The sequence below is a fragment of the Erythrolamprus reginae genome, chromosome 6, assembly GCF_031021105.1.
Source record: "Erythrolamprus reginae isolate rEryReg1 chromosome 6, rEryReg1.hap1, whole genome shotgun sequence".
Taxonomy (NCBI): Eukaryota; Metazoa; Chordata; class Lepidosauria; order Squamata; family Dipsadidae; genus Erythrolamprus; species Erythrolamprus reginae.
In genome coordinates, this window is record NC_091955.1 from 30,882,745 (window position 1) to 30,894,889 (window position 12,145).

Genomic DNA, 12,145 nt, shown 5'->3' on the forward strand with positions numbered 1-12,145 from the left:
AATAAACCCATCATTGCCAACATACTTCATCAAATTTGTTCAGATTGTTCGAAAGGAGGCTAACAAGTTGTCCAGTACTTATGTTATCTAGAACTCTGCTTGACAGTTTTAAAATCTGTAAAACAGGACAAACAGAAATAAAAATATCAGAGAATGATAACATTGTCTGTGCAATATAATTTTTATGTTTTATTACAAACACACTTTCCCCCCCATCTACTACATGATTACTCATAAATACAAATATTCAGAAGGGTTTACTCTATAAAACGTTTTGAATGGAGCCTGATTGTATCATCACCAATCACCACATAAGAACTACAAATCATGAATACTATGAGGTTCACAACATTTCAACATCATATCAGGCCACCTAAAGTTAGGTGGCTTTATAATCTGGGAATGAAATAAAAGCTATTTTGTTGGAACTTGTTCTTTACAAAACCATTAAGCATTCTTGAAGTACAGTTAAATGTATGTGTATATAAAGTATCAGACTCACAAATATCCTACCCCTATTTTTCACTCATCTGAAGGGATGAACTCTGATTTGCACTGCCAAACTAAATTCATCTTCTTTTTAAACTATACTTTTCTGTTATTTGGAGAGTAAACTGAAGCCATTTTTTAGTTCCAAATTATTGAAATGTATATGTTGTGCTTGTAATTGTAAATTAACTGCATTATTATTTATTGTACATCCATTTAAGGACCATTAATGGGAAAGGAATATTTAGATTTTAAAATAAATAAGTAAATAATAGATTTATAGTAGATGCAACAATTAGATTGGAAACCCTGTTTTTATTTTAATTCCAAATTCTTTTCACACTTCATTGAATTTATCTCTATACAAATATAGTGATATTTTTTGTTTTAGGTTTGTTAATTAGGATAGCTTATATGTAATTGTAAATTAATTTTGTCATTCTTGGCTCATTAGCTACCTTCTTTCCTAGTGTATTCAAATTCTCTCATTGAAAAGGCAAAATTAGTCCTTATTGCTCCATTAAGGCTTCCTTCTACTCACAACTAGGAAAATTGGATGATGGTTCATGCAGCTTAGGTAACTACTCATATTTTTACTCTCATTTTCTCTGTTACTGCTGGTTTCAAAGAAATATCAATTAACCCTCTGCTAATATTACACAATAAACTAAATGTAGACCATCAAAAAAGAAATTCTTCTTGCTTTCATTACTGGAATGGTTTCACCGTCCCAGGCATTGAATTATGGGTGTGAGTACTCACATATGCGTGATAGAACACATGCTTTTGGCACCCGAGGGAAAAAAGGTTTGCCATCACTGTCCTGTGCAGTTTAATTACCCTTGAATTTCATTTAACTAAAATAGGAAACATACCTTTTTATAAATTAAACTAAACATGGCTATCCTTATTTGCATTCCAATGTGATGAAGGCCAAATATTGCTGGGTGGAGAAGCAACATTCGTACAATGAAGAGAAGACAAAGTCCTATGGCTAAATAGTAGGCTATTGATCTTTCGAGTGAATTAGAAGGATCGTAAGAAGCAATTATTCTTCCCAGTAAAAGAGGCTGCACGGATTTAGTAACTTCCTGTGGTTAAAAAAAGTCAGATATTTTTGTCAGTTTTTTTAATAGATAATACATATACATCTCCTATATGGTGAATTAGTGCAGGAAAATCACCCCAGAGGAAGACCACAGCTACGATATAAGGATATCTGTAAGAGGGATTTAAAGGCTTTGGGAATGAACATTAACAGCTTGGAAACCTTGACCTCTGATTGTTCAGCTTAGAGGCTAAAGACACAGCATGGTCTTCTCCATTTCGAGGAGATACTGTAATTTTGGAGTATAAGACGCACATTTTTCCTCCCTAAAAGTGGCTGAAATTTCAGGTGCGTCTTATACGCTGAATGCAGCTTTTTTTTGAAGCTTCCCCCCTCCAGCCCTAACTAGGTGCTAACAATCTTCCCAGCTTCTATCTTGCAGGTTCTTTCATTGTTACTGTCTGCAAAGAATGTTATCCAAGCCCAAAAAGTCCTTGCAGAGTTTTTTCATTACTCTAACTTGGTCCAATTAAGTTTCTTTCCAGGTGCTAATGATGTTCCCAGCTCTTACCACTTGCAAGCTCTTTCATTGTTACTTTCTGCTAAGAATGTTTTCCAAGCCCTGTCTTTGCAGGGGGGGGGGGGTTGTTCCTCTAACTTGCTCTGAAAGTTTCTTTCCAGCCCTAACCATGTTCTAACAATGTTCCCAGTTCTTACTGGCTTGCAAGGCCTTTCTCCAAAGAAGGTTTTTTAAAGCCCTAACTAGAGGATAAAATAATGTGTTGAAACTGACCAGTCTAAGGATGCTAGCCAGATGAATATATGGTAAGCAGATTCTTTTCCCTATTTCTCCTCCCAAAAAACTAAGGTGCGTTTTATACTCCAGTGCATCTTATACTCTGAAAAATATGGTACTTGTTCAGCAGGTTGAGGCAAAGAGACAGTCCCAGAACCAGCGAAATCTGGAGGCCAGGCAGGGGACAGAATGGAAGGGATTGCCACTCTTGGATTGGCCTTTTTAGCTGCACTAGAGGCTCTTTCCAGAGCACAATACCATAGTCTTTCAAGACTGAAGGTTGCCAATACAGTGTTCCCTCGATTTTCGCGGGTTCAAACTTTGCGAAACGGCTATACCACGATTTTTCAAAAAATATTAATTAAAAAATACTCCGCGGGTTTTTTTTTCTATACCACGGTTTTTCCCACCCGATGACATCATACGTCATCACCAAGAGTCACTTCTCTCTCTCTTTCTCTTTCTTTCCTGTCATTCTCTGCTTCAATCATTTTCTCATTTCTCTTTTTTTCTCCCTTTTTCTATCATTTTTTTCTCTCTCTACCTTCCACTCTTCCCCCTCTTGCTCTCTCTCTCTTTCTCCCTCTCTCTCTCTCCCTCTCTGTGAGAATGCCTGCCCCGCCTATCCTGCAGCCCCCTCGCTGATAGCTGGGATGAAAGCGCTCTCAGCTAAGGGACTGTGAGAGGGGCGAGGCAGGCATTCTCAAAGCGCTCAGACTGGCTACCGGACGAATGAGGAGGATGAGAAGCCGTAGCCACCAGCGCTGCTGCAGGAGGACCCGTGTCCCAAGAAAGCCGGTGAGAGAGGTGGATCGGGCAGGCGGGCGGTAGCGGCGAGGGGGCCGAAGATGCTGGGCGGGCGGGGGCAGCCGACATTCAAAACAATCTTTGCCGGCCTCCACACTTTCGTCGCTCCCCGCCCCCAACTTCAAGCCCTTGCGCGGTCTTGGAAAAAGGGTGCGCATGCACAGATGGTGTTTTTACTTCCGCACCGCTACTTCGCGGAAAATCGACTTTCGCGGGAGGTCTTGGAACGTAACCCCCGCGAAAATCGAGGGAACACTGTATTCAAATGAAGAGTGAAACAAATGGGAAAATGCCACCTTTTATACATTCTTTAGCATTATTACAATATACTAATGGATGGCAAATCTTACTAATAAATTTTTCATTAAACAATGTTTATAGTTCCAAGATGAAAGTTTAGGTAATTTATATGAAATTATCATATAGCATACAATTTATTTTGTTAAAAATACATTGGAAGAATGCCATCAGGAGATAAACCACGTGAGATTACAGTACCCTTTGTTTATTGTCCCTTAAATAACCCGAGGTCAACATTGTAAATTGATTTATTATTACTATTATGTGTAGTTATTTCCTAATGAGTCAGTCGCTAACTTTTAATTTTTGTTCTTTAACATTCTCATGGCATAGATATCCATATTGTATATAAAAACAGGTTTTATTGTAGGCTTTATCCTAAACATGGATGCATTGACACACATTGTAAATTGATTTATTATTACTATTATGTGTAGTTATTTCCTTTTTTTTTTTTCAATTTTTTTTAAATTAATTTTCATAAAATAAACAGACACACATACAAACATTAAACATAAAGTGGGGGTGTATTTCCCCCGCTTCTTTTGAAAGTATAGATTCAAGTACAGAAAAAGAATACATAATTGAATATATGTTAAATGTTAAAAGGTCTAGTAATTTTGGGTTAAGGTTTTACAAATCTTAAGTACAATGTAAATATTAGGTAAAATTCTTAATATGTTGCTTATACGTAAACTAATATAGCATAGTCATCAAAAAATACCTTTAATGTAATCTTAACTACTATACTAATATATCATATTCATCAAACAAAACATTTAAACTAATTTCAACTACTATACGTATATAGACCAAAATTCTTAATATGTTACTTATACATAAACTACTATATCATAATCATCAAAAAATACATTTAAACTAATATTAATATTGTTATCACCTAGGTAAAAACAAATACAAAAAATTAACTAAAAATAAATGTATATATCTTATTTTTTCTTATCTATCCATTTATAAACATTGTTCCATGTTTCATAAAATTTAGTATCTTCTTGATCATTTAATCGTCTTGTCATCATGTCCATTTCAGCGCAATCTAATATTTTAACTATAACTTCTTCTTCCTTGGGGATTTCCTCCCCCTTCCAATTTTGCGCATATATTATTCTAGCCGCAGTTAATATGTGTATAATTAAGTAAAGAATTTCTTTCTTGTAAGTCTGATTGGTAACTCCTAATAAGTAGAATTCCGGGGTATTGTCTATATCTTGCTTTACTATTTCTTTTAATATTTTCTCGATCATCTTCCAGTATATTTTAGCTTGTGTAGTTATTTCCTAATGAGTCAGCAGGAAAATCCTGGTATTAATATGTGTTTTTTTCAGAAATGAACTGAAACTGATACTCTGAATCACATAGCTCCTGTTTAAGTACTCACATTGTTTTTCATGATTACATATAATTTTAGAAAAAGACAAACAGAACAAACTTATGTTTGACCAACAGAGCAATGTTTTTAGTACACAAGGAGGAATATTTATAAAAGAACAATTAAAAAAAGAATTGGGCAGGTGTGTCAATGCATCCACGTTTAGGATAAAGCCTACAATAAAACCTGTTTTTATATACAATATGGATATCTATGCAATGAGAATGTTAAAGAACAAAAATAAAAAGTTAGTGACTAAAACTCAAAGTTGGACAATGGAAAGAACATTTTTCAGAACTAAACAGAATCACAAAACATTGTGACTTGTATAGAAGTTATCATCAGATCAGAAGCTACAAAGGGCAGGATGGCATAGGGATTACAAAAATTAATTGAAACACTGTGGCCATAAACGAGTAAGGAAATTACAGGTATGAAAAGAATCTTAATAAGACTGAAATTAACTTTAAATGGAACACTATTGGTAAAACTTCCAGTTGGAGTCAAATCACATAACATAACTTAATGATGCTAGAGAATGTAATAAAATTCTCCGAATCCTTAACTCCCTCTTCAGTGGTATTAAAAAAAAACCAAATCTCTATGCTTCTGCCCTTGTATTTTCTAGTTATAGCCAATGTCTAGAACTATAATTTGCATTTTACTACTGTTTGTTATGTATATCATAAAAAGATAGCAATGTGTTTTCAGATTATTGTTACAAAGTGATTTATAGATTTTTTACAACAATGAACAAGAAAAGGCTACACATAATATACTTTAACGATTAACAAAGAAACGTTGTACTGTTTCTAAATAATAGTATTAATACTTGCTTTTCTTATGATCTGAAAAACAGAATTTCTGTACTATTTGCAAGACAGCAAGCGATAGGGACAAGATGAAATCAAGCTCTCCAGGATATCCACCTAGCAAAACTATTGGTTGTTTTAGTTAAAGATTTTTTTGCAAAAGTGCAAAGTCTGAATATAAAATGTGTATTGCAATTTCTAACTACCTTTGATAATCTTTTGTAGACACACCTGGCATTATTAGCCTTTGCTATATTCTCATTATACTTGTGAAAGATAACAATACTGGCAGCATAGGATAATTCATACTGTACAACTAGCCAAATAATGGATCAAATTAAGCATGTCAGTTTAAGAAATTATTATTATCCACACTGCTGCATTGCACTACAATACAAGTGAGAAACAACTTTAGTTTGGTGAAAAGAAATCTTTTTGAACCTTCTGACTTAAATTGGAAAATACGTAATTCTAATTCAGGAAAGTAAATTCCACTCTAGCATGCCTCAATATTTTTAAAGAATATTGTCAACAAACATGGAAGTTTGTTTAAAAAATTCTGACTCATCTTTTCATATATCAGTTTATATATTTGAATTCTGAAGCAAATAAAAAGTACAATGTTTACGTAGTTCTAGAATCACATTTTAACAGTACCAAAAAAACCTTTCTTTATTCACTGCTATCTAATCTATCTATCTATCTATCTATCTATCTATCTATCTATCTATCTATCTATCTATCCATCCATCCACCTATCCATCCATCCATCCATCCATCCATCCATCCATCTATCTATCTATCTACTTACATGACTACTTACCTACCTACCTAGCATCTGTTTCCCGTGGGATTTTTCCTCTCCATCCCACAAATGTCAGACAAAAAATAAGGTATGTATATGGGGTATACAGATGCTAATACTGGTCTATCTAAACAATATGGATCTCCACTAAATATGAAGAAATTGGATCGAGGAACAAATTAATTATAAAGTATATGTATAATTAAGTTCCAGTAAATTTCCTAAAGATTTTTTTTTAAAAAAAACACACCTTACCTTGTCATTTAATGGGTATATAAATTTGATAAAAATATTATTATGAAATTATTTTATGGCAAGGATTAAAATATTAATAATTGCTCTTAGAACCCTACCTTCTAGTGTATCATAGAAAAATACATCTCTGAAAGATTACTGTAAAAAATATCAGAAAATAATTAATTTATTCTTAATATTTTATAAGAAGGAAAAGAAAATTTGTAGCCTTCCAAATATAGGATTACAGTTTCCAATATCCTGGAACTTCAATATTCTGTCTAGGACTAATGGATATTTGAAATTCCACAAAATTTGGTATTCCACACTTCCAATTAAAAATGGCTTAAATTTATGCATGCACATTTTCTCTTTTATCTCAGGTGACAAGTATGACAGTAATTTTCTACTGTACATTATTATTCACACTCAAAACCTTAGAAATGGTGGTAGACTTTAGGATAAACCCTCCCATCCTTCCACTAGACAACATAGTATCAATACTAGACAACACAGTATCAATAATAGAGACCTTCAAATTTCTATAATATCTCAAGACCTAAAACTAAAATCAAAAACATCATCAAAAAAGCACAACAAAGAATGTTCTTTCTGCACCAACTCAGGAAGCTCAAACTGCCCAAGGAGCTGCTGATACAGTTCTACAGAGAAATCATTGAGTTTGTCATCTGCACCTCTATAACTGTCTGGCTTGGTTCTACAACCCAACAAGACTGACACAGACTTCAGAGGATAATTAGAACTGCAGAAAAAACAATTGTTGCCAACCTGCCTTCCATTGATGACTTGTATACTGCACAAGTCAAAAAGAGAGCTGTGAAAATATTTACTGACCCTTCGCATTCTGGACATAAGCTGTGTCAACTCCTACCCTTAAAAAGTCGCTACAGAGCACTGCACACCAAGACAACTAGACACAAGAACAGTTTTTTCCCGAACGCTATCACACTGCTAAACAAATAATTCCCTCAACACTGACAAACTATTTACTAAGTCTGCACTGTTATCATTATTAGTTTTTTCTCATCATTCCGATCAGCCATTTCCTCTCATTTATGACTGTATGACTGTAACTCATTGCTTGTATCCTTAAGATTTTTATTAATATTGATTGTTTCTTTATTGCTTATTTTATCTCTATGACAATCATTAAGTGTTTTATCTCATGATTCTTGACAAATCTACATTTTCTTTTATGTACTCTGAGAGTATATGCACCAAAGACAAATTCCTTGTGTGTCCAATCACACTTGACCAATGAAAATAATTCTATTCCAAGCCTGTTTTCATGCTGATTTCATGCTATTTTCATGCTGATTTGATTTAAAAATTGAAAAATATCCAATTAAAATATTTATATTTAGGAAATGTATTAATAAACATATTTTAATATAATTCATTATTTCAGTGTTTTACTTCATTTGATTTTCATTGAGGCAGATTTGATCCTGTTGCACAAACAACACACGGCTTGTCCCAAAAGAGCTTTTTAAAGAGATAACTAGACTTTCTTCTTTTTCTTTGATGATATTTCATTTCTCATCCAACAACCTTCTTCAGCTCTGATTGGATGATGGGGAATACAAAGATTTATACCTTTGTAGCACCTTTGGGATAATCATTACTGAAAATCTTCATAGACAAATACATTGCTTACAATTTCTTATGCATATTACAAAAGGATACAATACTGCAATATGTTAACTGAAATAAAAAGAAACTTACCCCTAAATATAGTATTATTCCATACATCATAAATTTCCAGAAGAAACACCGTCTAAGAGCATTAATGAGTTTGGGTTTTTTCTTTGAAGCCAATTCTCTGTCCCATTCTCTGATGAATAAAAAAAGAACACTGAATTATGTGGCCAAATAAACCATTCTTTGGCCCAAGCATAGTTCATTTCACCCAAGGATATCCAAGGAGATTTAGTTAAGGAATCTATTGAATTCAAAGCTTTGCAAAGACCCCAAGGACCTAATCTCTCTGTGACATGATAGCTCAATAAAAGTTCAAGTGTAGCTCAGTTAAATATTTGGCAATGGAAATAGATCGTTACACATCATTCTGCAGAAAGTTAATTCATTAAAAAGGTCACAGTGTATGTTTTAAAGAAACCTGTTGTACTTCTTCAGACCACTAAACAAATAATAGGCAAATAAAGGTTTTGGATTGCTTCCAGTTCCAAGGGAAAGAAAAGGAAAAAAGACAATTCAATTCTGTTTTGTTTTGTTTTTAATAAAGCCTGTCAGCTAACAGTGAAAACCCGTGTAATGCAACCCTGAATGATGCATTTTTAGAATCAGTTTTAACAGATGATACAATTATTTTGGAATATAAAGTAATCACATTTAGATACTGATAAAATTTTCAATCAAAATAGAATTTGGTTACTTCTTTACTACACTGAATGTGGAAATTAAGTAACACCAAAAAGCAACTGATATTTTATTTTTAATTTTTTTAATATTTTATTTATTTGTTTTGTTTTGTCTAGTATGTATTGGTGGTATACAAAGATATAACAATAATTATCTACATGATACTAGTAAAAGAGAAACATTAGGACAGGGGACGGAAGACACTCTAGTGCACTTAATGCATGCCCTTACTAACCTCTTAGGAATCGGGAGAGGTCAACAGTATCCACTAAGTCTAAGGGTAAAGTTTTGGGGCTTAGGTGATGATACTACAGAATCTTGTAGTGAATTCCATGCATCAACCATTCGGCTACTAAAGTCGTATTTCCTGCAGTCGAGTTTAGAGCGGTTTACTTTAAGTTTGTATCTGTTGTGTGCTCGTTGCTAGCTGACACTGCATTTCAATTGGAGTCAAGGTCCATCCGGATCTGAGTGGTTTCTGTGCTGTAGCTGGGCCTGAATCTGGCAGGACTGGACTGGACAGTATGTTTTTTAAACCTGGACCTAGTTAAATTATTATTATTTTATTGTGTGGGGGTGTGACTGGTTAAGCATATGTATCAAAATAGTTAGTGAGGGTGACTGTGATGGGGTATTATTCATTGGTTTAAATATAAATTCTTGTTCTTAATTAAATTAAGGGGGTTAATTTTAATGATGGATGAGTGAATATGAATGGATGGAGAGGATGTTTGGGACCAGTGAGATAAATGGAAGGACCAGCTTGCCTGGTGGTCTGGAGGCAGAAGGAGTGGGGGAGCCCATCTCTGGGGTGGCAGAGGGCCAGAATATTCCGGTCTTGCTGGGGAGAGGCAGATATGGTTGGAGACATCGGGTAAGCCATTCTCGAGGAACAAGAATTCGCTGCTTGAAAGCAATCCCTTGTTCCAGCCCCATGAGCTCAGCCTGGGGTGTCGGTGACAAGAAAATTCCAAACTCTGGACTCAGTCTGTTTCTGCTTAATGCCCGATTGGTTGTAAATAAAGCTCCCCTCATCCAGGATTTCCTCCTGGATGAGGCGGCTGATCTGGCATGTGTGATTGAGACCTCACTGGGCCTAGAGGGAGGGGTTCCTCTCTCTGAAATGTGCCCAGCCGGGTTTCAGGTGTGGCACCAGCAACGACCCTAGGGAAGGAAGGAGGAGTGGCTATTATAGCCAAGACCTTAAGCCAACTATCCTGAGATAGTGGGTTGTGAGTCCCTCTTTGTGAGGTTGGATCTAGGGGTTCAGGTGGGCTTGTTGCTTACATACCTGCCTCCCAGCTGCATGTCAACAGCCATGTCTGCGCTATTCGAGGAGGTAGGCAGGTTGGTGTTAGGCTCTGGTGCAAAACAAAAATCTCTAAAGTGTATTTCCTTAATGCATCAGTCCTTTTCATGCCAAAAGCATCATGCTTCTCAATGTATATTCATTGTTTCAAGTAAATAAAGTAACTAACCAGGAAATGATAAAGTAAAGTAACTAACCAGGAAACGATCTGATATTAAAAATTTCCACTCTTTGGGAAACCTGTGAAATCTTTTTTGAATGAGACAAATGTTTTTAGTTGAACATCAAATCTCCACCAAACAAGTAGTTCATTTGGTAATCCAACTCCAGTTCTCTGACTAATGTAATTACAAGAATCCAGGATGTTCTGATTGTGATCAAAATGACTCTTTATTCAACTTCCATTGAATGAGTAGCATAACATAAATAAACTTTATATAGGAAATTTATAAAATTACAGTGGTACCTCATGATACGAACGCCCCGCCATATGAACAACCCGAGATACGAACCCGGGGTTCAGAATTTTTTTGCCTCATCTTACGAACGTTTTCCGTCTTATGAACCTGCCGCCGCCGCTGAGAAACCCTGCCGCCCGGCTGTCGCTTTTTGAAACAGCCGCGGGGCTTCTCAGTGTCATCCTGAACCCAAACGCCAAACCTGAACTTCCGGGTTTGGCATTTGGGAGGCCGCCGAGAAGCCCCCCGGCTGTTTCAAAAGGTGACAGCTGGACGGCGGGGCTTCTCGACGGCCTCCCAAATGCCGAACCCGGAAGTTCGGCAAAAGTTCAGGTTCGGGAGGCCGCTGAGAAGCCCCGCTGCCTGGCTGTCATCTCCCCCCAGCACTTCGCCCAGGACAACAGGCAGGGCGAAGCAGCGTGGGGGAAAGGGAGGCTGAAACCACCGGCAGCTTCAGCTTTCCATTGCTCTGCGGGCAGTTTTGCCCCACACTGCTTCACCCTGCTTGTTGTCCTGGGCAAAGTGCTGCGGGGAGGGAGTTAGGAAGGTCTTCCTGCTCCCCCCCAACAAAAAACACAAAGACGGTCTGCCGCCGCCCGCTTGAGCCAGGATGACAGGCAGGGCGAAGTGGCGTGGGGCAAAGGGAGGCTGAAACCGTCGGCGGGTTCAGCTTCCCATTGCTCCGCGGGCGGCGGCAGACCACCTTTGTATTTTTGGCTGGGGGGGGAGCAGGAAGACCTTCCTAACTCCCTCCCCCCAGCACTTCACCCAGGACAACAGGCATGGCGAAGCAGCGTGGGGCAAAGGGAGGCTGAAACCGCCGGCGCCTTCAGCTTCCCATTGCTCCATGCCGCTTTGCCCTGCCTGTCATCCTGGCTCAAGCGGGCGGCGGCAGACTTCCTTTGTGTTTTCGGCTGGGGGGGAGCAGGAGGACCTTCCTAACTCCCTCCCCTCAGCACTTCGCCCAGGACAACAGGCAGGGCGAAGCAGCATGGGGCAAAGGGAGGCTCAAGCCACTGGCAGCCGCAGGCCTCCGTTGTGTTTTCAGCTGGGGGGGGTGGAGCAGGAGGACCTTCCTGACTCCCTCCCCCCACGCTTCACCCAGGATGACATGCATGGCAAAGGGGCGGGGAGGATCGGGAGACTCAAGCCTCCTTCGGTGGTGGCAGCCGGCTTCCGGGTTTCTGAGTTTTGGGCTTGCATGCATTAATCGCTTTTCCATTGATTCCTATGGGAAACAATGTTTCGTCTTACGAACTTTTCACCTTATGAACCTCCTCCCGGCACCAATTAA

General features: G+C 37.5%; 1 protein-coding gene across 2 annotated transcripts in view; it reads right to left on the reverse strand.

The window, feature by feature from the left end:
• The window catches only part of CFTR (CF transmembrane conductance regulator), a 142,817-nt gene that overhangs the window by 96,496 nt on the left and 34,176 nt on the right, over positions 1–12,145 (reverse strand). For both annotated transcript variants that reach the window (XM_070755458.1, XM_070755459.1), the window contains exons 3-5: positions 8,428–8,536; positions 1,365–1,580; positions 26–115 (exon numbers count right to left, since the gene is read on the reverse strand). In XM_070755458.1, the coding sequence (XP_070611559.1) occupies positions 26–115; positions 1,365–1,580; positions 8,428–8,536 (415 nt within the window). The remainder of the gene's footprint in view (positions 1–25; positions 116–1,364; positions 1,581–8,427; positions 8,537–12,145) is intronic.